Source organism: Crocuta crocuta, unplaced genomic scaffold (assembly GCF_008692635.1).
Source record: "Crocuta crocuta isolate KB4526 unplaced genomic scaffold, BGI_CrCroc_1.0 scaffold363, whole genome shotgun sequence".
NCBI classification, from domain to species: Eukaryota; Metazoa; Chordata; class Mammalia; order Carnivora; family Hyaenidae; genus Crocuta; species Crocuta crocuta.
Genome location: NW_027531626.1, coordinates 1,129,012 through 1,153,776, shown reverse-complemented (window position 1 = coordinate 1,153,776; position 24,765 = coordinate 1,129,012). Strand labels below are relative to the sequence as shown.

The 24,765-nt window shown below is 44.4% G+C and overlaps 2 protein-coding genes across 7 annotated transcripts in view; both read right to left on the bottom strand.

The window, feature by feature from the left end:
- LTBP1 (latent transforming growth factor beta binding protein 1) overlaps positions 1-23,997 on the bottom strand; it is a 399,796-nt gene extending 375,799 nt beyond the window's left edge. For 5 of the 6 annotated variants that reach the window (XM_077772762.1, XM_077772764.1, XM_077772765.1 and 2 more), the window contains exon 1: positions 23,932-23,997. The gene's annotated coding sequence lies outside the window, so the exon portion shown is untranslated. The remainder of the gene's footprint in view (positions 1-23,931) is intronic. The other variant, XM_077772769.1, reaches the window with a different exon arrangement.
- On the bottom strand, positions 1,598-3,166 carry LOC144238866 (alpha-ketoglutarate dehydrogenase component 4). The gene has a single exon (XM_077772778.1). The coding sequence runs from the start codon at positions 3,099-3,101 to the stop codon at positions 2,790-2,792; it is 312 nt and encodes a 103-aa protein (XP_077628904.1). The 5' UTR covers positions 3,102-3,166; the 3' UTR covers positions 1,598-2,789.
- Positions 23,998-24,765: the final 768 nt, after the last annotated feature.

Here is a 24,765-nt window from a genome sequence, read left to right as displayed (position 1 = left end):
GAACACGGGAGGTAACCTGAGAACTCAAATTTTTTGAATCTTCCCAAGATATTCTAATGTGCAACAAAGGCTGAGAACCACTAGCCTGGAATGAGCATACAGGCTCTGGGGCCAAAACAGTGAGTATAATCCTGCTCTACCACTCATAGGCTGTGTCACCTCGGGCAGGTGACATTACCTACACTCTCCTTGGCCTCACTTTTCTAATCTATAGAATCACTATCATGATCGTACCTGTCTCATAAAGACACCGAGAGGAGAAAATGAGATAAAATCCCTGGAATACAAGCAGCCCTGTGGCAGGCACACAGTCAGTGCTCAGTGAATGTTAACTATTGTTAACTTGAGCAGGTGGCTGTTAGCTTCTACTGAAAGACTTCCAATGACAAGTTCTTGCTTCCTGTCTAGCACTTTCTTCCGTGGGACACTTGTTAGAAAGTTCTTCTAACAATCACGAGGGCACAGCGATAATCTTTTGGGTCAGCCCACCGTCCCTTCCCACAATCCAGCTGTCGAACACTGTAATTGAACAGTCACCAGATAACCCCATACACCACACACAGGCACATACACACATTCCTCATGTGAGACCCGTCTGTGTCTGGGCCACCCACTTAGGAATGTGGCCCCAAAGGTCCTGGCCCGGGAAAAATGGGTTACTTCAAGCCCCAGGAACGCTTAGCATCAGGCTGCAGGCTCTGCCTCTAATGAGCTGTGTGACCCTGGACCAGTCACAATGCTCTGGGCCTCAGTTTCCTCCCCCTCATACAAGAGGGACCCTGTGGTCCCTGCCAGTGCCACCCTTCTTGGGTTCCCTGGGGTCACAAAGGACTGAGTCACGTTTTCACTTCATGGTCTTCAAGGGAACAAAAAAGGCAGCTCTCTTCCCACTGCCCACTCCGAACAGCCGTGTGATTTACATTCTACAGTCTCTTAGTGATTAGCCAGTAAACGAAAACTTAACAATAGGCTTTCTCTAAAAGTCTCCTAAATATAGATACATTCTCTAGGAGAGCGGAGGATTTCCTGAAGGGTTTTTCTGAGGAAACTAACAGGCCTAAATAATAGATGGTGTTTGGATTGAAATGTGTGTGTGTGTGTGTGTGTGTGTGTGTGTGTAAAAACAATGTGACAATTGTGTTGGGTTTTCCCTGAGAACTCTTAAGACACCGGGAATCATCTGTCAGACTGTCTCCGCCAATTTTCCTTTCACTGTGTCTCTTGAATTCATTCCTTTCTCTGCTTTCAAATTAGCCCCTTTTAGGTTCTGGCTGCTCTTGTGCAGGACCAGCCTGAGTCTCCCCGCTGCGCAGCTCACCCCTCAGGCCCAGACTCTTTCCACCTGGGGAGACGCTCCACCAACAGACCCTGAAGGGCAGCCCGCCTGCCCACCTCCTGCGCCCACAGACACCTGAAGGACTTCTCGGCCCTCCTCCCGCCCAAAACATGAAATCTGATTCTTCCTCCTCAATCCTGTGCCCCCTCTGCCTCATTTACACCTTCCTTTCTAACCTGGAGCACTGCCCCTGAAGTGGCTTCCCCCCCCAGCCCCCCCCCCACCCCAAACCCTGCCCTGCACCCACTGCNTTTTTCAAGGTATGGAAGAAAATTTATTTAGCTTTGTGAGGCTTTAGTTTCACAATAATACATCTGTAAGACCTTATTAAAATTTCATAAATTGCCTTAATAAGGTAAATATTTAGATTGATTTTGAGGCTTTCACACATTAAGTTTGAGAAAGTTAGTGGTTATCAGAATTTGCACACATAATGATAATCAAAACAGTAAAAAAAAAAAATCAAAAGAATAAGACTTTCTTAACACCCCTAATAACATAGTAAGTTGCAGTTTCTAGTCAATGTTACGTGTTTCTAGGTTATATTTATCTTCTTCTGAATGTAGGTTACAAATAATCTTTTGTATTAACTCCCAGTTCTAATACCACAAAGTCACCTGTTTTACCTTGGCTGTATTTTTATCGTTTAGACATAGGATATGCTTTTTAAACTACTTATATACAAGTAATTTTATGAATGAAAAAATGTAAAGAAAATTAATAATGGAGTCATTCTTTCACTGATCCTCATCCAACTTAGGAAAATCACTTCCCTGAAACAGCAATTCTATTTGATAAATCTTTGCATGTCTTAAAAAGAAATTGAGGGGTGCCTGGGTGGCTGAGTCAATAAAGCTTCCAACTCTTGATTTCAGCTCAGGTCATAATTTCATGGTCATGAGACTGAGCCCCATATCAGGCTCCAGACTGAGCTTGGAGTTGGAGCCTGTTGAAGATTCTCCCTCTGCCATTTCCCCACTTTTGTATATTTAATAAGTATATAAACAATTAGGTATGTGCTCTCTGAAATGAAGGAAGGAAAGTAGGAAGGAAGGGAGGAAGGGAGGGGAGGAGGAAGAGAAAAAAGAAAAAAAAAAGGAACTGAAACAAAAGTTGGAATTATGGGAAACCTGTGACAGTTTACTAGATATTGTATGCTTTTAATAGCTCAACAAATGATAATACTTGATAATCAAGAGTAAATTAATAGGCTAACACTTAAAAATGTATACTTTAATAAGTATATAAACAATTAGGTAAGCTTGTAGAGAAGCTGACCAACATATATATATTAGGAGATATAAGTGTCCATCTAAATGTTCTATTTCTTTTTTTTTTAAGAGTATTTATTCAAGTTGTTTAATGTATAATTTCTCATGTGCCAGTTTGGAAGTCCTTTATTGTAAAGACTATTCTTTTGTCTGATGACAAACAGCAGCCACATTGTCAGTGATTACTCTGGACCTCCACGTTGGATATATTCAATTTCTTCTTGAGACACAAGCTTCCTTCTGTATTTCTGAGGTAATGTTTTTATAATTTCTGCAGTGTCTGGTGGACCCTGATGCATCAGCAAATCTGGTGATTTACTTCCCTTAGAATGCTGTGAAATTGAAGAAGAGTGAGATGGTAGTCCTGCTGATCTCAAAACTTCTGATACATTGGGTTTAGGATTGTCTCTTCTGTCAGGGAACCTTATTAATGGAGTATGTGGCTTGACTACCTGAACGACCCTGCTGGCAGACGCCATCTTGCTGCCCATCATGACCCCGAGATGGGGCGGCTTCCGGGTCGCTTGCTAGCTGCAGAGATAACAGGAGACCTGGGCAACCGGGGCAAATTCAGAAATCTTAACAGTGGCTGTTTACCAAGACTCTGCCATGTACCAGGCAGGTGCTGCTGAACTCTTTGCTTACATTTTGTGCAGTCCTTACCATGGACACAGAACCCGGTCTTGGGATCAGCAGCTGAGGCCGAACACCCAGATTCAAAGCCAGGTGTGTGCCTCACAATGAAATCATGGGCTGCAGGACGAACAAGTGAGGTGGGCCATCAAGCTTCTCCCGGCTCTTGCCTCAACCTACCACTTCATCCCTGCCTCCCCCAAGCATCCCACAACCTGAGCAGATAGAAACCCTCCTGTGCTTTTGGACAAAACTTACGGTCCCCATCCCTGGGCTTTTGTTCACACCGGTCTCTGCCTAGAATGCCCTACTCCCAGACTCGGCCTCCAAAAACACCTTATATTAATTCCCTCCAGATCCGGCTCTGGAACTCTTCTAACACAGCTAGTTTGAGGTCACTCTCTCTTCTTTAGACCCCAGTGACACTTGGTTCCACTCCTGCATCCAACCACATGCTTTTCTGATCCATTTCACACCAAAGCATACTCTTGAAAGGTAGGAACCAAGTTATCTTTGTCCCCCACAAAGGTCTTCCAGCCAGCACTGATGGAGAGTGCTTCACATACAGCTGATACTCGACCAATACTTGCTAAATTGAGCAAATGTTCTCACATGCTATCAAAGAGAAGCAAACTGAGAAAGCATTAAGAGTCCTAACCTAGATATGACCATCTAACAAACTCTTCCAATATTTATACACGTGAGGACTCTCTGTCATCTACGAGTAAAAACTAACTCTACAAAGGAATGGAAGTTATAAGGAAGCATGTTTCAGCTCTACAAAGTCAATTTTATTTTTCACATTTGAAGTCCTCTGTAAAATAAAAGGGGTGGTCAGGAAGGAGTGAGCTTCCTGTCTAGGAGAATTCAAGTACAGGCTAAATGGCCTGCGCTAGAAGTGCCTGGAAGATTCCTAGATTAGAACAGGGATGGGATAGCTGAATTAGATGTTTGACTTCCTAGATCATTTCCAAATAGGAGTCTAAGCCACGCCATTGCCGTTGTCAGGACGCCCACTGGAGAGGACGAGAGCGCACGGTCATGTAACAACTGAAAACAGTTCCCTGAAACCTTACCCCGTGTCACTCAGCCAAGCATCAATGTCACTTAACCCTGAAACTGTGCAACAAGAAAAAGTCAGAGAGGCCAATGAGTTCGTCCACTGATCCCAAGCCCTTATTTACCTCATTTTCATTTTACGTGTGACTTTAAAACATTTTCCACATCCACCAAAAGTCAGCTTCATATTTACACAGTTCAGGTGGTGACTGCTTTGCAATGAAAAGCTAAATTATACAGCTACAAGTCAAGAAAGAATAGTTAAGCCATTAGAGTCATAAAGGTTTGTCTGCAAGTAATTATGATAATGTGTCGTGAACCAAAGGGTGTTGGGTCATGCAATTCTGGACACCTGAGGTCCATTTAGAAACTGTATTGGCTTGAATCTTCTGCAGTTGCAGGTACTGATGTGGGCAAATATTTAAAAACAAAGATAAGCTCATATGCGGTCATCTTTTGTTTTGTGACTTTCAGCCACAAGTTCTGTGACAGGAGATAAAAAGTGGAATGTGTAACAAATTCAAGCAGAAGAAAATAAACCCTTTCTTCTTCTCAAGTCCAAAGTTTGTCATCACACTTTCAAAAATCTGCTATGGCTATCTTTCTTAACTCTGTAATCCCACTTTGAGCCAGGGGGAGTAGCTATTATAATCTCTGAAAATAAACTGTTTATCTGTGAGGGATGAGCCGTCCACTGAGAAGAATGAACAAAGGCCCGTGCTTCCTGAGACAAAGGACGGTGCCCGACAACCTTCCACGGTTCCAGGGGTGACTGACTTCTTTGTGGAAAACGCTTACACACCCAAAGCTCAATTTAAAGGGTCTCCCACCCAGATGAAAATGCTGCACAGACAGGTAGAATCATAATAGCAAATTGAGTCATAAAAGTTACTAATGAAACGATCTGACCCACACAGCCACTCTGCAGTGCCCTGCTATGAATGGGAGCAGGCAACCTGTGGATCCTCCGACACACACCTCCAGTTAGGGAACAGTTTCTACAACAGTCCCAGAAAGGGTATTCAAGAGACCTGTATGGAAAGCATCTGGATGCATGAAACTGTGGTTAATGGCCCAGAGACCAGTCTTTGTGTAAACATGGAAGTAGGGGCACCTGGGTGGCTTAGTCGGTTAAGCATCCGACTTTCGCTTAGGTCATGATCTCACGGTTCGTGGGTTCGAGCCCCGCATCGGGCTCTGTGCTGACTGCCGGCTCAGAGCCTGGAGCCTGTTTCAGAGTCTGTGACTCTCTCTCTCTGACCCTCCCCTGCTCACGCTCGCTCGCTCTCTCTCTCTTTCCTAGAAATAAATAAAACATTAAAAATTAAAAAAAAAACATGGAAGTAAACTGTAAAGGATGATATGACTCCAACCCAATAGCGTTAAGCTTAGGGAAACTCACGTCATCTGTTCCCAAGTGACATTTTAAATGGAACTCCGTTAGAACTTTAGAGAAAGGTTGCCGAAACTAAAATCACACTACAAAAAAAAAAAATGCATTTTTATATACCCTATACTTTGTCTCCATATGATCTGATATAAATACTGACCAGTGGGTTGAAATTTGAAAATTCAACGTGAGCTCTAGAAGCACTTCATAGAATGCCAAGACCAAACAGACACAAGAGACTGTGAGTTAACTGGCCAGACCTCTATCAACTGCATGTGAACAGAATATTGGTGGGCACAATAACTATCAGATCAGTACAGCAGTTCCCAAAATGGTCAGAGGTAGGACTTATTAGTATTCTTGCTTAGAAACTATTAATAGGTGATACTTAACCTAATGCAGTTTTTTAACAATGGTTCCCACATTTGCATTTTGCACTGGGCCCTGCAAATGACGTACCAGTACCAATGGTTTGGTGCTGATTTAACGATTCAAGCCCCTGAATCCAGTGAGGACTGAAGCCAGCATAAGGCTTAGGACCCCCAGTTATCTGTCAGTAAAGAGCTTCTTTTCCTTTAGCCAGTCTGTGTGTCTTTCACTTATAGCCAAACAGTCCTGCCTAAAATGACCACTGGTCCACGTTCTCTCCTACCACATCCTACAGACACCCACTCTACTTGACCTTAGCTGTCTCGGCCCTATCCTCCAGTCAGTTCATCGCCTCCCCAACATCATCCTAAAAGCCCTAGCAAATCCTCTGCCCCCGGCTGCTCAGAGTCTGGAATTCCCTCAAAGGTATGGATGAATTGATTCAATCTTCCATGTTTCTAAGACTCACTTAATTGACCCAACAGGGTCAGAAAGATGGGCAAAATTCACTCATTAATAAATTCAAAAAATATTTGAGTGCCTACCATGTACTAGTCAGAGTAGAAATAAAAACGAATCTTTTCGCACCTGCAACTGATAGTAGAATATGCCCTTAGAACTCCTCAAATTAGCTATTTCTTTCAGAAACAGACAAGTGGAGAAGCTTAGAGGTGTGGGAAGGAGAAAAGCAGCCAACCAGAAGAGGCATGGAAGGGCAGGAAAAGAGAACACCTAGGTCTTACCGGAGATTTCCAGAAAAGAAACAAGAAGAGCGCCTGGAGGGCTACACAAGGCACCCCCCCCCCAACATCTCCACACCCGTGTGCAGGGCCCTGGCCACCCCACTGAGGCCTGCAGCCTAAAGAGAACGAGAGCTGCCCCCCAGTGCACTTTACCATGAACAAGAATGCCAGCTCCTAAGATACTTCTTCATGTTTCTGGGGACGACTACACATGTTTGCTTAAAGGGAGGAAGTCTCACTCAACTCCATTAGAAAGGAAGGGCAGATAACCCTATAATCCCAGTGAGAACCCAAGCACATTTCCTAGAGAGACGTCTCCAGGCGTGGCAGTGTCTCTGAACTAGGCCAAGCACCATCCTTGGCCTCTAGACGGAATGCCTCTCTGAGGCAGAAATGAAGAGGAGCTCCATCTAGGTCTGGGGCCTGCCTCAAGAGCTTAACCCTGCCAAACCTGTTTTCTTGTCTGTAAAACCAGAGGTTAAATGGTAGCTCATCACTGGCTTGTTGCAAGCGTTACCCAAAGTAATCTGTGGAGGCGTCATTAGTCCGCCTTGCGAGGCACCTCAAGGCCTCCGCACGTGGCCCTGTGTCACCTGGGACTGGAAGACCCAGACCCCTGACTTACGAAGATCCGTAGGGGACACTATTTGTACAAAAGGAGGGGCACTCCGAGTTCCAGCCAAAAACAGCTTTGTTTTTAATACTAATACTTAAACCAATGCTAGTTTAGCAACATTCAAGTGATCTCTTCTCTCCAAAATATAGGACTAATTATAGTCAATATTTACATAGCACTGTTCCCTCAAGTAAGTTTAATATGCACCTTACGTGTTATTATCAAACCCTAAGGAATACTAGGCAGAATTTTTTAAAGCCCTTTTGGTAAAGAGAGGCCATCAAAGTCCACAGAGCCTGGGAAAGTCAGTTCTCACGTGGCCTTACCACACTCCTACAAAATTGAAGGCTCAGAAAGCATGAAGTGACCACAGAAGACCCTTCCATTCTCCTTCCCTGGCCCCACCACCCCACAAGTCAGGACCACTGCTATAGGTGAAGCTGAGCCACGTGCCAGGCTGCTCTCCTATTCTAAAAACCCATGAGGAGAGAAGATTCCACAAGGTGCCCCAAATGTGTATTGTTCTAATCTATTAAAATGGTGATAACTTCTTAAAAAGTTACCACAAAATTGAAAGACCCTTCAAAGCCATGCTTTCTACTACCAACCTGAGTGATGAGAAATGTCAGGAGAGATGAAAGGATAAAGTGAAATGTATTCCAATCTCCCAAAAAAAGACTGGACAAAACCACTTGTGATATCAGCACAATGAGACAATCAATAGTAATAGCACAGCAGCAGAGAGCTCTGTACCCATCTGGGTACGCAGGACACAAGGTACACAACAGCCCTCTTCGGAATGACACATTTAGGAGCTCATGGCTATGTATAGGGCCACCTGTCACTGACACTGCCCTCAAACATGCTAAGTACTTGCTGTAAATGGCATCCCTGGGGAAGGTCTTTGATGGACCTCCCTTGAGTACCCTCAGCTAAAAGCTAAAAACATAACATCCATGACCCTCAAATCCTCCTCAATAGGAAAAAACACCGTAAAAAATGCCTTAGAATAAATTACTCAGTACTGTTTGGAAAATCTGGCTTTATGATCCAATGATCCAACTGAATTAAGGGAAAGAGTTATCATAGGATGCTTCAGAGGCTCTATGATTAGTAACTTTATTGTTATTAAACTTTGATATTGTCTACTTTGGCCATAGAGCTTACCATTTTAATCCATGACTGTACCTCATTATTCAGCTCCAATGGTATTCTTCCATGTTCAATAAAGGCTTGTGGCTAAAGCAAATCCAAGGCCTCCAAACTGGAAAACACCTTTTCTTACCACACTATGAAGTCAGCACTATCCATTACCTGAATGGCCTTCCCACCAGATTCCCAAGTCCAAATTCTATCTATCCTCAAAATCTATTTCAAACAATTCCTACTCTAATTTTTCCCCCAAAGAGAGTAATGTCCCTCCTTTGAACCCCAACTATTCCAAACAGGGAGATACCAGAAGATACAACTGTGTTTTATTCCCATTTTCTACCTGCAGGGCTGGGAAAGTGGCCAGTACAAAGAATGGGTTCACTAGGAGCCTGTTAGAGTGGATGGATAAGGCTTTGGTCTGAGCCACTCTTTGAGGATCTACACATTCTTTCTTGTATTGATTTTCTTTTACAGGTCTAAGAAGTTATCACCAACTTAACAAATTAAAACAACACACACTTGGGGCGCCTGGGTGGCTTAGTCGGTTAAGCGTCCGACTTTCACTTAGGTCATGATCTCACGGTTCGTGGGTTCGAGCCCCGCGCCGGGCTCTGTGCTGACTGCCAGCTCAGAGCCTGGAGCCTGTTTCAGAGTCTGTGTCTCCCTCTCTCTCTGACCCTCCCCTGCTCACGCTGTCTCTCTCTCTCTCCTAGAAATAAATAAAAATTTAAAAAAAAAAAAACACACACACACACACACTTGGGGCACCTAGGTGGCTCATTCAGTTGAGCATCTGATTCTTGATTTCGGCTCACAGTTCATGGGATCAAACCCTGAGTTGGGCTGTGTACTGACAGCATAAGCCTGCTTGGGATCCTCTCTCTCTCCCTTTTCCCCTCTCCCCTGCTCACACACACCTTCTCTTTAAAAAAAAAAAAATTGTTTTAAAAAGAACAATATACATTTATTATCTCACAGATTCTATGAGTCAATAGTCTGGGCACAGAATAGCTAAGTCCTCTGCCTCGGGGTCTCAAGCAGCTACAATCAAGGGTTGGCAGGAATGCAGTTTCATCTGGGGCTCAGCTCAGTAAGACTCTACTTGCAAAGTCATTCAGGCTGATGGCAGAATTCATTTCCTTGTGGCTGTAGGACTAAGGGCTCCAGCTTCATCCTGCCTGCCACTGAGAGACTGCCCAGGGTGCTGCCACGCGGCTCTGTCCAAAGGCAAGCTGCAAACACAATGGGCAGTTGCTTTTTCCAAGCCAGCATGACATCTCTCACTCCAGTCGACTAAGAGGGAGACTCATACAACATAACATAACCAAGGAGATGACATCCCAGCACCTTTGCCATATTCTGTTCACTAGAAGCAAGTTATAGGTTCTACCCACACTCGAGGGGAGAGAATTAAGCAAAGGCATATCAGCCACGATCCTAGGGCTGTAGTCCTCTGGGTTTTCCACTGGACTGTGAGCTCCACAGAGCAGCATTTGACTGTGGCTTTGTCTACAGGATAACCCTTTGGGTGCTTTATCAAAAATAACATGCAAAAAATGTGCTCACATTGGGAAAAGATAAAATATTTACTTTTAAGCAGGTAGAACTATTACCACAAAAATGGATGATTTAAATAAGCCTTACTCTTCCCACCTACCCCCCCAAAAAGATCTTTCTACTTGGAAAGGAAATAGACATTTTTTTAAAGACCTAATTTTTCTTCAATATTCAGGTAAAGTATCTTTGTGCTCATTTATTCTGCAGAAAGAAAAAAAGATATGCAATGAGGGGAAAATTCCCTATTTCATGGGACAAACAAAGCAACTCCTTCTTCAGCGCTTCCTACAAAGGTTTCTAGTCTGGTAACAGGCAATTCCCTTCTTAAAAACACATCTAATAAAAGTGCGGGTCATTGCTGAAATTCGTAACTGGGCTGTTTCCAACATCTGATGCATTCCTTCAGCAACGTGCAGGAATGAGTCACCAGGACCCCAAGGAATGGCCAAGCAACACAGCCTCATCCCTTCTCCATCTCATCCTCACAGGAGAAAGCTTTGTCCCTGCCAATGCTGAGGGCATGTTCTGGACAAGAGTTTGCTCTTCATTTCACTTTTGAACTATTCTAGAAATGAGTAATGGCACCTGCCTCCAAAACAAAATATCACATTCTCTCCTGTTACTTTTATTAATTCGGTAATACCTTTCTCTCATTCCTGGACTTTCACATCTTTTGTTCCAGTATACACCCCGTAAATCTGTAAACCCTCAGTGTGGATCGGTTGCTAGCTGCTTGTGAAAACCAGGGTCATGGGGTCACCCCTGGGGCTCCAGCTTGGTAAGGCTGGGGTGGGGCCCCACAACCTGCATTTGCTATGCACCGTACAATGGATTGCGATGCACAAGGGGGTCCAAGTACCACACCTTGATGTGATATAAGCATCTTCCACATTAGAACACGACAGAAACTAGAAAGTCCCAAAGGTACAAAACTCACATTCACTGAATGGCAAAATGGCATCACTGGGTCTCCTCAGTGCTTGCGCAGAACAGAATGTGTGGTAACGTGCACAACTCAGATTACAAGGTTCCCATCTGAGCCCAGGGGACTGCTCCATGCCCTTGGAGAGGAGGCGAAAACAAGATTCTAGTCCCCAAGGCCTGGAACTGAAGGGAACCAATTCCCCTGCACCCCTCCTCTCTCTAGAAGTGATGGGTGGAGGTGTACTGAAAAGGAGCAGAGGTGGATTCAGCTAGAGTGATGGTTCTCAAACCATACATGCATCAGCATTGCCTAGAAGGCTCATTAAAACGCAGAGTGCTGGGGGGCACCTGCGTGGCTCAGTCGGTTAAGCACTGGACTCTGGCTCAGGTCATCATCTCATAGTTCATGAGTTCAAGTCCCACATCAGGGTCTGCAGTGACAGTATGGAGCCTACTGGACTCTCTCTCTCTCTGCTCCTCCCCTACTTGCGCACTCTGTCTCTAAATAAGTAAATGTACCTAAACACACAGTGCTGGGCCCCATGCCTAGTTTCTGATTCAGGAGGTCTAGGATAGGGCTCGAGAATTTGCATTTCTAATAAGGTTCCAGGTGGTGCTGTCATCCCCGGTTTTGGGACCATACTTTGAGAGCCACTAGGTTTATGAAGTGTCATCCAAGCAGTCTATACTGTTGGACAGAATGGGGCAATTTTACCAAAGAAAGAGCTTCTAACACTCAAAACTGAGCCTTAAAAATGGTCCCACAGGAAGATTTGCCATCATATACATTCTTTCATACAAAAGGAGCTGCTTAATAACATCGTCTCAGTAGCCACTGATTTAAATGAATTTCAGCTGGTCTTTCCCTCAGAAACAAATGTGACTTGTAATGCTTACTAATCAAGAAACCTTACTGAGGGTCTATTGTATACACAGAACTGCCGTGTACACCAACTTCCTAATGGATAAAAAGTAAAACAAAACCAGGTCCTGCCTTTCATTTACTTATTGTCTGTATTATTTCACCTCCAATTACTAAGAAATTTTGGAACTAACCTAACATAACCTTTTCACTATCACAGTTAAGAAACATAGCTCTCTTGAAAGGATTCCTGTCTTTGCCTACTCTCTACTTCTAGGAAGATGAAGCAAGTCACCTGTTGGGGAGGTGGTTAAAGTGGGGGATTTAGGTATTTTTGTTTATTTTCAAACCAACCTCCAGGCCATTCCCCCAGAGACCATAAACCATCAGTAAAATGGCACAATCAATATAAAGACATGAGACACAGACCAGTAATCATCAAAACCCACTGTCATACATTAAGCACTCTATTTTTCAAGACAAGAAATATACCAACACGTTACAGAAAAAAATTCCCCCACTGAAAACTTTTCCAAAAACTTTATGAATAAATCACCATGTGTTTTCTCAGCTCTTTTGTGAAGTATTTTCATGAACCTCATTTTATTGGATATTTACTACAAAATGGGAGGTGTAGCCAAAGAGTGCTATTAACCTCGTTTACAAACCAGAACAAAATCGCACAGAGACAGTGAGTGACTGCCCAAAAGGCCCAGAAGAGGNGGGGGGATGGAGATGGGGGTTTGAACAAAACCTCAGAACAGCATTCAAGTGTATTCCAAAAGTTGTATGCTCTGAATTTAACATACCCTAACTGCTCTCTGAATTTTCCATGGTGGCCAAAGAGGGTTTCTTAGTTTTCATTTTTAAAGGATTTAACATTTTATTTTTCATTGAGAACCATGTGAGGATCCCCACTAATCTGCCTTTTAACACGGCAGTGACCAGGGGCTTTTCTTTTTTTTAACCCTCAAGCTTTCAACCCTAAATCCTGGCCTCTGGCTCTGGTGAAAGCATCTGTCACCTTTGTCTACCAGAGCTCGGCAGAGGCCCGAAGCTGCCTTCAACACAGGGCTTGTGTGGCCATCTGGGCACAGTGCAGCCGGTCAGGCTACAATGATCGTTTGTGTACTTGGCCTTGGGTACTTCACCGTTATATATGCAGTTTTTCTCATCAATAAAAAAAATAGTAATAAAGGTGATTGAATTTTCAATCTAAACCATTCTTCGTCCATGTCTTCAAAGAAGGGCTGCCAAAAAAACAAATTCTGGCTTGTCTTTCATTCCTTAATAATAAAATTCACTTGCATTTACAAGTCCCCTGTGTTATCTGTGGCCTTACACAGCCTATGAGACCTGACTGGGATCCAGCTCTAGCCCCCTGACCGCCTATCACTCTGGTCCTCACTCACTTCTAGGTCCCCATGCCAGGCCAGACCTATCCCCACCAGGGCCTCTGTGCTAGCTGTCTTCACCTCTGAAGAACTATCTCCTCTGTGAAGAGTCTCCCTTCATTCATCACCAAAATACATCCAGCCAGGTAGTTCTCACTTGTGAATAACTGATTCCATCAGTTGGGCAAAGTGGACCCCATCAGCTCTGGATTAGCAACATCTTCTGCAAATTCATCTTCCCATTCATCAACCAAACTTATCTCTCTTCTGATCCAGGAGAGCCAACAGCGTGTATTCAAAACCCAGCCCATCCATCTCCTAATTTACAAAACACGACATTTCGCAAACTGTTTACTTACACCCGTGCCAACAATATTACTCAAATGTGGTGCAGTGAAAAAGCCATGGGGAATAGAGTAGCTGGCCAAGAGCTGTATTCAGGGATCTAAATTACAGGGAAAATCATACAACATTCATTTTACTTGGGCCCAAATCTCTATCAGATGATGTTGAGCAGAAAGATTCTAAAATTGGCAAGGAGAAAGGAAAAGTTGTCTTAAAGTTTGGGCCATGCCAGGGCAGCCTTCAGAAAGAAAGCTGGCAGCAGCAGAATAAGGTGGCGTGCCCTTGAAAGGCTGTCATAATAAGCAGTGTCTGTTGGGCAAGGATAAGCATGAGGGGAAAGAAAACCAAACGGAAATTATTGCTGAAAGGTAAGAGTAAACAAAGAAGAAAGAATTCTCTAGATAGTATTTAGAGAACAGTATTTACAACACAACAACATCAGAGATGCTAGTGCAATTCAACTCTATTCAATTCGGTTAGCATTTGCACTGCAACTGTACTGGGGTCCTGAGTGGCTCAGTCAGTTGAGCGCCCAACTCTTGGTTTTAGCTTATGTCATGATCTCACAGTTTTGTGGGTTCGAGCGCCATGGCGGGCTCTGCGCTGCCAATGTGGAGCCTGCTTGGGATCCTCTCTCTGTCCCTCTCTGCCCTTCACCCACTGGTGCTGTCACTGTCTCTTTCAAAATAAATGACTAAACTTTTTAAAAACAGAGAGAGAACACAAAGAAAATTCTGCTCCATGCTGACAGGGAGCCTACCCATACCCAGGGCCAAGAAAGAGTGAAATGACCGTGTTCTGGGAGAGGGGAAGAGGGAGCCATGGTTTTCACCAGGGGGCCTAAGAAACACAAACGGAAGTATATAAAAGGCTGGGGTGCCCAGGAGGGGGGAGGCAGAAGCATAATTGAGAGCCCCTGAAAAGGTGAATGTGGCTGGCCAGGAGTCCCACTCTGCATGCCCTGTTCATACATTACTTCCTGTGGTCCCCAAACCAGGCTCTCAATGATGGTTCCATTACTATCCCTGTGCTGTGAATGCTGGGACTACCCAGCCTTCTCCCCACTCTCACCTCCTTGGTCTCACAGTGAGGGGGTGTTACCATCCGGACAGGAGTCCTGGATCCTAACTCCAAAGACTGAACTTCTAACCACTCACCTACACTGCCTTCTTGTTCAGAACAAGCAAAATATAGACCCAGTAAGGGGAGAAAAAGGAGGGAGGCAAGAAAGGCAGGTAGGCTGGGGAGGGGAGTAGGGGAGAAGAGTAACAGGTAGCATTTCCTTCTTGAAACCACATTATCTTAGGTACAGATTCTGTGTATCGAATGCACTCTGCCTATATGAAATATTCAATATCCTTGATAAGCAAGGCAAATTAATAGGTACACACGAGCATATAAGAATACATTCACCTCTGATGTATTTTTCCATAAGTACCAAAGCAACTAATTTGTGCCAGACTAACAAATTATGGATTATTTTCTCTCCACTAACAAGGCAGGAAACATCATTAGTGAAACACACATTTAGCACCAGATAAGACCACAGTCCCTCCATTATCTGTAATCGTTGCACTTAATGGCCACATCAGGGAGTTTTTCAAAACCTGACCCTGATGGGTAGCTATAGGATATATTATTATTCTATGTTTTCGTGTATTTAAAATATTTTATAATTAAAAACAGAATATTTAGTGGGGAAAAAAACATCCTGTATGTTCCAAAGTGTTTAAACCTTTTTTAAAAATACTTCATTTAATTATGTGGAAACTAATTTGACAATAAACTATTTGTAAAAAAAAAATAAAATAAAATAAATAAAAATACTTCATTTAAGTACATCTATGTATCATTCACAATTTTACATATTTCTGACTCTTCTAACAGTATATACATATATTTATCAAACATTCAACCAACTGAAGAAAAACTGGATGGAATAACCCCATATGCAGCAATTTTTGTATGTAATGTTCAAAACTGAGCTACCGGGCACCTGGGTGGCTCAGTCAGTTAAGCATCTGACTTGGGCTCAGGTCATAATCTCACGAGTTGTGAGTTTAAACCCACATCGCGCCCTGTGCTGACAGCTCAGAGCCTGGAGCCTGCTTCAGATTCTGTGTCTCCCTCTCTCTCTGCCCCTCCTCTGCTCATGCCCTGTCTCTCTCTCTCTCTCAAAAATAAAACATTTTAAAAAATGGAGTTAAATCAAAATCCAGATGGCTCTTGCCTTGAGTAGTTTCTAAATTGTTAAGTGTTGGGCTTGGTCTTTAAAGTCCCACACAAACAGTCATAAATCATGCCCAGGAAAGGGTGCCTTCTGGATCACTGTTCCTCAAAAGGTGGCCCACCTTCATCAGCATCACCTGGGGTGCTTGTTAAGCGCCCAAGAGAGGGGCGCCTGGGTGGCTTAGTCGGTTAAGCATCCGACTTTCGCTTAGGTCATGATCTCATGGTTCATGGGTTCGAGCCCCACGTCAGGGTCTGTGCTGACTGCCAGCTCGGAGCCTGGAGCCTATTTCAGAGTCTGTCACTCCCTCTCTCTCTGACCCTCCCTCCCCTGCTCACACTGTCTCTCCTAGAAATAAATAAAAATATTTAAAAAAAAAATTAAAAAAAAAAAAAGAGCCCAAGAGATACTGATTCAATAAAGCAGTTCCACAAACTCCTACTGGGATCAGCTGCAAGTTCACACTTAGGAACCATCACACTAGAATCTTTTTAAACAGACCAAGTAAAAATGGCCATAGTCAGGGGCACCTGGGTGGCTCCGTCAATTAAGCGTCCAACTTCAGCTCACATCATGATATCATGGTTCATGAGTTCAAGCCCCGTGTCAGGCTCTGTGCTGACAGCTCAGGGCCTGGAGCCTGTTACAGATTCTATGTCTCCCTCTCCCCTGCTCATCCTCTGTCTCTCTCTCAAAAATTAATAAACATTTTTAAAAAATGGCCACAGTTATAACCAAAATCACAAGGGGCCAATTCCTTACCTCTCCCAATCCCTGGAACAGCCAGAGTGCCTGCGTTAGGTAAGAAACCAAGAGAGACCCACAGTCCCAGGCTGTATGGGAGGGACCCAACTCAGCTTCCACCCACCCATGCTTGTATCTATGGGTCGTTGGCAGGGACGCTCAGAGTCCCCCAGGAATGACCCAACCATTGAGTAGCCCACCTCTGAAGCCCATGTGCACAGCACCTTTAGGCTGACTTTATGAGTTGACTGAATCCTCCTACCCCCTAAAAAAATATGTTGGAGTCCAGACCCCCAGTACCTTAGTATGTGACCTTATTTGCACCCTATCTGGAGCCAGAGTCTTCAGAGGGAATCTGGTTAAAATGAGGTCATGAAGGGGGCCTGGTGTCCTAATAAAAAGGAAATTTGACACAAAGACATATATAAGGAAGAAGATATAAAGGGGCTCAGGGAGAAGGAGGCCTTCCCAAGCCAAGGAATGAAGCTTGGAACAGACCCGTCCCACATAGCTCCTGAAGGAACCAAGGCCGTCTACGACTGATTTTGGACTTCTAGTCTCCAGAACTCTGAGACAGTAACATTCCGTTGTTCTAAGCCACCAGTTTGTGGTACTTTGTTGTGGCCTGCCCTAGCAAACTAACCCAGCTGGGGAACTCACACAGTGAGTCTGGGCTGTATGAGCCAGTCCCTATCCCGGCGGTCAGGAGGGGCTGCAGCCCCAGACGTCCAGGCAGCCTAGGGCAGCAGAAAGAACAAGGAATCAAAAGCCAACCAGGGGCGACCGGGTGGCTCAGTCGGTTAAGCGTCCAACTTCAGCTCAGGTCATGATCCCACAGTTCATGAGTTCAAGCCCCATGTCTAGCTCCGTACTGACAGATCAGAGCCTGGAGCTTACTTCAGATTCTGTGTTTCCCTCTCTCTCTGCCCCTCTCCTGCTCGAGCACACACACACTCTCTCTCTCTCAAATATAAAACAAAACATTAAAAAAAAAAAAGGGGGCCACAGATCTGGGGTGGGGTCCAAGCAGTGCCCCCTGCCTGTAAAGGCGGTAATAAACCATGCCTGCCTCCCTCTGCCCACCCAGGGTGTGAAGGTCAAGAACACATTCCCCGCCAGCTAGAAAGCACCACGCCGTGGCCTTCACCCTCTCAGCAGCTCCTCAGCGTACACTCCGATCCTGGTCAGTGTGAAGAGAGGGGACACAGCCCCAGCACTCCAAGTCACTCTGTTCCTTGCTAGGAAGGACTTGGAAACAAAATCTGCATTTCAGGAAAATTCAATTCGAGCTCCCCAAACATGTTTGAGTATGTTTGGAATATCCAAGACAACAAATAACAGGATCAGAAACAGCAAACTCCTGAGGCTGCCAAAGGTCCTTTCAACAAGTCAGGCTTCCTAAGGGCCAAGGGTTCCCTGGGCAGAGAAACACTCCACTAAAGCAGGCCAGGCAGGAGCCGGCCCACGGGCTGCAGGAGGGCTTCGCGAAGCAGGCTTAAGCACCATCGCACCACAGAATTTACGGTTCCTAAATGTTTGTTTTAACTAGTGTTGAGAACACATATTTGACCCAGCGTGAACTTGACCTCTGGGTCCCTCTCCCTTTTGCCGGGGCTGTCTGTGCCACATGACGAGATTTTCCAGCCGGCCCTCCCACCCGTGCTCCCAGCAGCTGCGCTGGTAAACCTCAGTGCAGATCTATTGGCAAAGCAGCTGTCAATGGCCATAGCAGGCATACGAAAAAATGTGTAATCATTCTGGGCCCGACTCCCAAGCTTGGCTAGCGGCACGCGGAGCCAAAAGGGACAGGAGACAGCCTGGAAAGTCCTCTGGGCCATCTGAACTCCAGCCACATTACTCCCTCCTGGACGATGCCATCTACTGCATCTACTAAGGGTACACATAGCTGTCTCCTCTGCATATCATTAAGGCACATTCCTAGGTTTGGTTTTCTTGGGTGGTTTTTTTTTTTTTTCCCAAAGCAGTGTGGGCTGAATGCCAATGGAAAAGCAATGGAATATCGATTTTTCTGTTTCTTGCTAAGGAGAGAACAAGTCATTTGATGTGCCATGAGTTAAGTGAGTAAAAACAGACCCTGTACTCCCTACAGCTGGCTGCGTCTCTCCTCTATTCATAGAACCTGGCACATGTTAAAGCTAAACAGATATCCGTTAAAGAAATGAAAGAACCATCCATGCATTTACGGAAGGGGCCCGCAGCGTGCCAGGCACCAGCGTATGACTCCAACCTGCCGTCTTTCCTCTTCCGTCCGCCTCACTCTGCCAACCTGGCCTTGCCCGCATCTCGCCCAGACTCTTCTAGGTCCTCTGCTCCCAGGCCAGTGTCCTCTTTAAAGCAGGGCCCACCGACTGTGTCTGTCTGTAGCCTGCACTTACCCTGAGCAGGCGACAAAAAGACTGCAAGAACCAAGAAGTGGTAGGTTCTGTTGGGACAGAGGAAGAATAGGTGAAAGTGAGGAGAGGCAGAAACAGGACCCAGGAGGGACTGAATGCCCGAGTGCCAGAAAGGTCTCGAAGCTGCAAAGCCCTCCTACAAATGCAGACTCTTCAGAGAGAGAACAAACGTGGTGCCACCTCCTGTGCCCAAAACAGATGGTCGCTAGCAACAGTCACCCAGTATTAAGAACTAAAGGGATATATCCCACACTACGCTTTCAACTTCTAGAAATCCACACACACAGGATCTCTAGCAAAGCAGCCCTAACATGTAACATGCATCTCAAGCTGCGAGCCCCCCAAGTCCACCTTTGCAGATGTACATATGTGTTCCCTGCCCCAGCGAAGGCAGGCCCGTTGCATACCTGATTTGCAATATAAAGTTCACAAAATCTTCAGTCTTCAGAAGCATTTACCTATGGCCCATTTAAATTAAATTTCAATCAACTAAAAACAATGGAGTCTGGCTCCAAGGGCATCTATTTTCTTCAGGATTAAGCAAAATGAAGATAATAAACACAACTGATCTCTTACGCAGAAATACTTTTGGTAACAACTGGACATGACTTATATAAACTGAAACTCTTCAGCTAAACTCTTTCGATTATCCCCAAAATATAAGGAAAATTAGGAGACAACCTGGGTAGTACAGTTAGACGTGCACATGCATTTTATGACTACTAACTTAACGGGGAACTTCATATAGATATACCATTGATTTTTGTGTTCACAAGTATGCTTTATTAAGCATACTCAAGTGCAATTGTTCAATTTCAGCAAAATAAGGAAGTGAGAGAGGACAAAGACTACAAATCAATTTTTTTGCAATCCGAAGTTCACTATTATTTACTGAAGTAGGTAGTGTCACAAAAATGGGTGTCAGGATTTTTTCCATTTATGTACAACTTGGGGGAGCATTTTTACCTGTACACAGCACATTTTCTCCAAACAGAACTACAGACACACAAATAATCTAATACTTAATATATTTTAAGTTTCTACTAAAATAAATCATTCAGGGAGCACCTGGTGGCTCATTCAGTTAAGCACCTGACTCGATTTCAGTTCAGGTCGTGATCTCACAGTTTGTAGGTTCGAGCCCCACATCTGGCTCTGTGCTGACAATGCAGAGCCTGCTGGGGATTCTCTCTCTCTCTCTCCCACTCTCCCTCTCTCTGCCTCTCCCCTGTGCATTGTCTCTCGCGTGCTCTCTCAAAATAAGTAAATAAACTTTTTTAAAATAATAAATAAATAAACCATTAAGAACAACCCAAACTTTCTTTTTTCTTGGTAGTCAAAGCCAGGAAAGCATGAGAGTGACTGGCTTTATCATGCATTCCTTCTCTGTCCACCCCCAGCTTTACTGAGGAATAGCTGACAAATAAAAATTGTATATATTTACAGTATAGGAGGATGTTTTGATACACACATACATTGTGAAATAATCAACATAATCAAGCTAATTAATATACCTATCACTTCACATGATTGACATGGTATAGGGAGTATGGACACTTTAAGATCTACTCTCTGAGCAAATTTCAAGTAGATAACACGATACTGCGAACTACAGTCACATTGCTGTACATTAGATCCCCAGAACTTACTCATCATGTGTGACTGAAACTTTGTACCCATTGATCAACATCTCCCCATTCCCCCTCCCCCAACCCTAAACTACTTTAAAGCTATAATATAAAACAAGATCCAGGGGTGCCTGGGTGGCTCAGTCGGTTAAGCGTCCGACTTTGGCTCAGGTCATGATCTCACAGTTTGTGGGTTCAAGCCCCACACTGGGCTCTGTGCTGACAGCTCAGAGCCCAGAGCCTGCTTCAGATTCTGTGTCTCCCTCTCTCTCTGCCCCTGCCCCACTTGTGCTCTGTCTCTCTGCCTCTCAAAAAAGAATAAATGTTAAAAAAAAAAAAAAAAGACTGTTTTTTTTAAAAAAGGTGGACCCAAATCTATGTTATTCAAAAAGACAACGATGACAACAGCAGCTGGGGAAACACATAGGAAAAAAAGAAAACCAAATAATAGATAAATGAGACAGAATTTGCTTGGCTTTATCCAATAATAAACTAAGAATCTTTCTGGTTTCATCAAGGCTTTTACACCCATTCTTTTTCACCTGGACACCTGAAACAATCTGACAAAGTGGGCAAGGTTTTAGCACATTCATTTCTGGAAGGAAAGATATAGGGTCAGAGAGGTCAAGTGAATCCCTCAAGGCCCCACATCTAGTCAAGGCTTCAAGATTCGAACTCAGGGCCAGGGGTTTCTCCAGCAGCCCACTGCTCCGCCATGATCACAAGTTTCACAGCCCAATGGTAACTCCAGTCATCCCATCTGAAGGAGGAAGGCTCCTGTGTTTCTCTGGCTCTCCCACATACACAAAACAAGTCTCCCATTGAGACATATCTGCCTAATACATACATTACTTTGGATTGGACACTGGCCTACCCCAGCATCACTTTTAAAATTATTCCTGAAAGGAGTCATTACGTTTCCAGCACTTGGGTCTGAATTAATTTGTCAGATCGGACAGTACAGGAAGGCCAATTGTTTGAATGCTAAAAAATCATCAGAAAAGAAAGTGATATTGCATTGCTTAGACCCTGGTGCTGTCCAAGGATTACCCTCTAGGAACTGGAAAGTGAACTTGAACCTAAAGCCAGAGGTATTTGTTATGTGTGTTGTGAGACTCAATCAATGTAGCAACTTCCTCTGGGACCCTGCAGTCACTGCTCTGACCCAGAGCCTTCTGTAGCTTCTCTCTTTCTGGGTCACCAAAGGGCAAACCCCATCAAACCTCAGCACAAACATGCTCTTGCCTCCCCCCGCCTGAACCAGCAGGAAGCCATGAAGTGGTTGCTTCCTCAAGATCTCCTTCTAGGGTATCTTTGGATCTTCCAGAACATCTCTGGATCCCCAAATCCTCAGAAAACCTTTCCAGAGAAGACACCAGATTGAATCATTTGCCAAGTAAACATCTTCCAGTCTTGGTGCATGCTCTCTAACAGGCGTCAAGGAGGAGCACCCACCCACTGTCTATAAAATCCTGCTCTGTATTTTTACTTTACACAGCAACATCCCAGAGCAGTGGTGCGGTCACGGATGGGTTATCTCCAGGTTACAGTCAAACCGTATCATACCAGGTTTTGAGCGGAAGGAGATACTGAAGGGAGGAAAGGGTGTGTAATCTGACCTGAGTCATCATAAATTCAGGAAAATGCTGGTGTACTATTGTCAAGTGTAATCTAAGAAGAAGTGAAAAATTATAATAGTCTGAATGCCTACAACCCTGAGCATTTCTGAGCCAGTAGTTTGCATTCAATAATCAGGTGGCTGATAGTGAGTTCCTACCCAGCATTACTCCTGGATCACAGCCAAATCATAACCTATCTGGACATCCCTTTCTAGAAAATCCAAGCCACCATGCCAGAGCCCTCCTGCTTCTTTCAAGGCATAAAGGTTTTTTTTTTTAACAAGTTCACCAGAATGACCGTACTAGAAATTTTTCCCAATATTTCAAAATCCAAACTATATTTTATTTTTATTTTTTTAAATAGTTTATTGTACAGTTGGTTTCCATAGAAACCCAGTGCTCATATGTATTTTTAATACGAAATACTTAAAATATGAAATCAGGATTTTAATATCCGAACTGTATACAAAACAAATTGCTAAACTTGACTTATGATGCAGACATATAAGCAGCTAAAATTTGGGATGATTCCAATCCACAATGTTTACAGCTCAAGCTCTATACAGAGAAACCAAAGAAGGATAAACTCTTTCTGAGGGGAAGATTTTTTTTTTATTACTTCCAGCTAGCAACAGAATGAGGCAACTTGTCCAGAGGAGCCTCAAAATACATTTTAACTGAATCCTCAACTTTACAATGCATCGGGGAAATGTGATCTGGCATTCGCAAACCTGCACGTACCAATAATACATTTTTCTAAAACACTGCTAAAATGTGTATAAACTGGTGGGGGCACTGGGTGTCTCAGTCACTTAAGTGTCCAACTTCAGGTCAGGTCATGATCTCACAGTTCAGTTCGTGAGTTCAAGCCCTGAGCCCCACGTCCGGCTCTGTACTGACAGCTAGGATCCCAGAGCCTGTTTCTAATTCTTTGTCTGTCCGTCTGTCTGTCTGTCTGTCTCTTTCTCTCTCTCCCCCCTACCACACTCTCATTCTGTCTCTTTCTTTCTCAAAAATAAATATTTTTTTAAAAATTTTAATTAAAAAAAAAAAGATGTGTATTAATTGGAGAAGCGCTGAAGACCACACAGTCAGTTCTGAAGGAACAGTGAAGTGATCGTCTCCTGGGAAACAACCAGGCCTCAAAGATGGAGGATTCTTGTTGCTGTTTTCAGAAAGCTTTAAAAACTGCTCATGTTTTATTTCAGAACAAGGCCACCTATTTCCCATTCCCCTCTGGCCATCAACTGAAAAAATGTTTCTCGGCTGTCAATATCCAAGTTTGAGTTCACTGTGCTGGTTTGGCAAATGGCACATTCTCCAATGGGAATGTTTTTTTTCCTAGCTCCTGATCCACAGGTGTGGCAGTGACTAACACAGAGTCGGGTAGGTGCAGGGGAACCTTGGATGCGTGGCACGGTTCTGTACAATAGATTGCTGCTGGCGCTGATACACCATCACTGCTGTGACCCAACCCTTCATGAGGGGTAACGAACGCTGAAGAAAATGGGCTCCCTGTCTTGCATACGTAACCTCTCCAGAGCAGCATGAGCCCGTTCCTGAGACCCCTGTGGGATTCCCGCTCCTCATGTGGACAGCCCCCCTTTGCCCACTGTGCGGGACCACAGCGAGCACGGTAACTTACGTTTGGTGCACCTCTGGGAGCCAGGGGCCTTACTCCAGCCATGGCAGCACTGCCCTCCACAAACATTGAGCCTGAAACAAAGCAAGATGCCTGAGTCCACAGAAGCAAAGTTCTCTTCCCGAAAACCCAAGCCTACGGGGTCCCTGCAAGCTCAGCCTCCTGCGTCCACATTCCCCTGGCTTCCAGAGAGTCCTCAGCCATACGCAGCATGCCCAGTCCAGAGCTGCCGAGGTAGAAGAGTAATGATCATGTATCAGGAAAAGATGGGAGAACCTAAAAGCCTGCATGACGTAGAATTACACCGGAAGAGAGAACAGGGTCACATAAATGAATTCCTTAACCCCCAAAGTAGAGCCAAGTGTATTTTGTATATTACCTGACCCACAATTTAAACTGTATCTGAGTTTAGACAAAAGTGTCCAAACAGAGGTGAGATCACAATGCCTGGAACTACCCCCTGAAGAACCAGATAGGCAAAACAAGTGATCCCCCACACCCCCACCCCGTAATTAAATGGGGAGAGGGCCAGGAAGGATGTGTACAAGCGGCCAGTAACAGAAACCTCCCAACTTTCCAACCAAAGAGTCTGTCCGTGCAGAGACACCCTGCCCCAGGGGACGCAGACCCCACAGGTGCACGGAAGCTCAAGTCCACAATTCCTAGGATGCTGAAAAGTTCTAGGCCACAGAACAAGAGTTGGATCTTCATATGCAGCTCTTCCAAAACTTTTTTTTTCCCACTAGCTAGAAAAAAAGTTAAAACTGAGTTGCAAAGAGCAGTTTAATTGATGCTGAGGGAGTGAGCAGTAGTGACTTCATGTGCACGCCCGTCTTC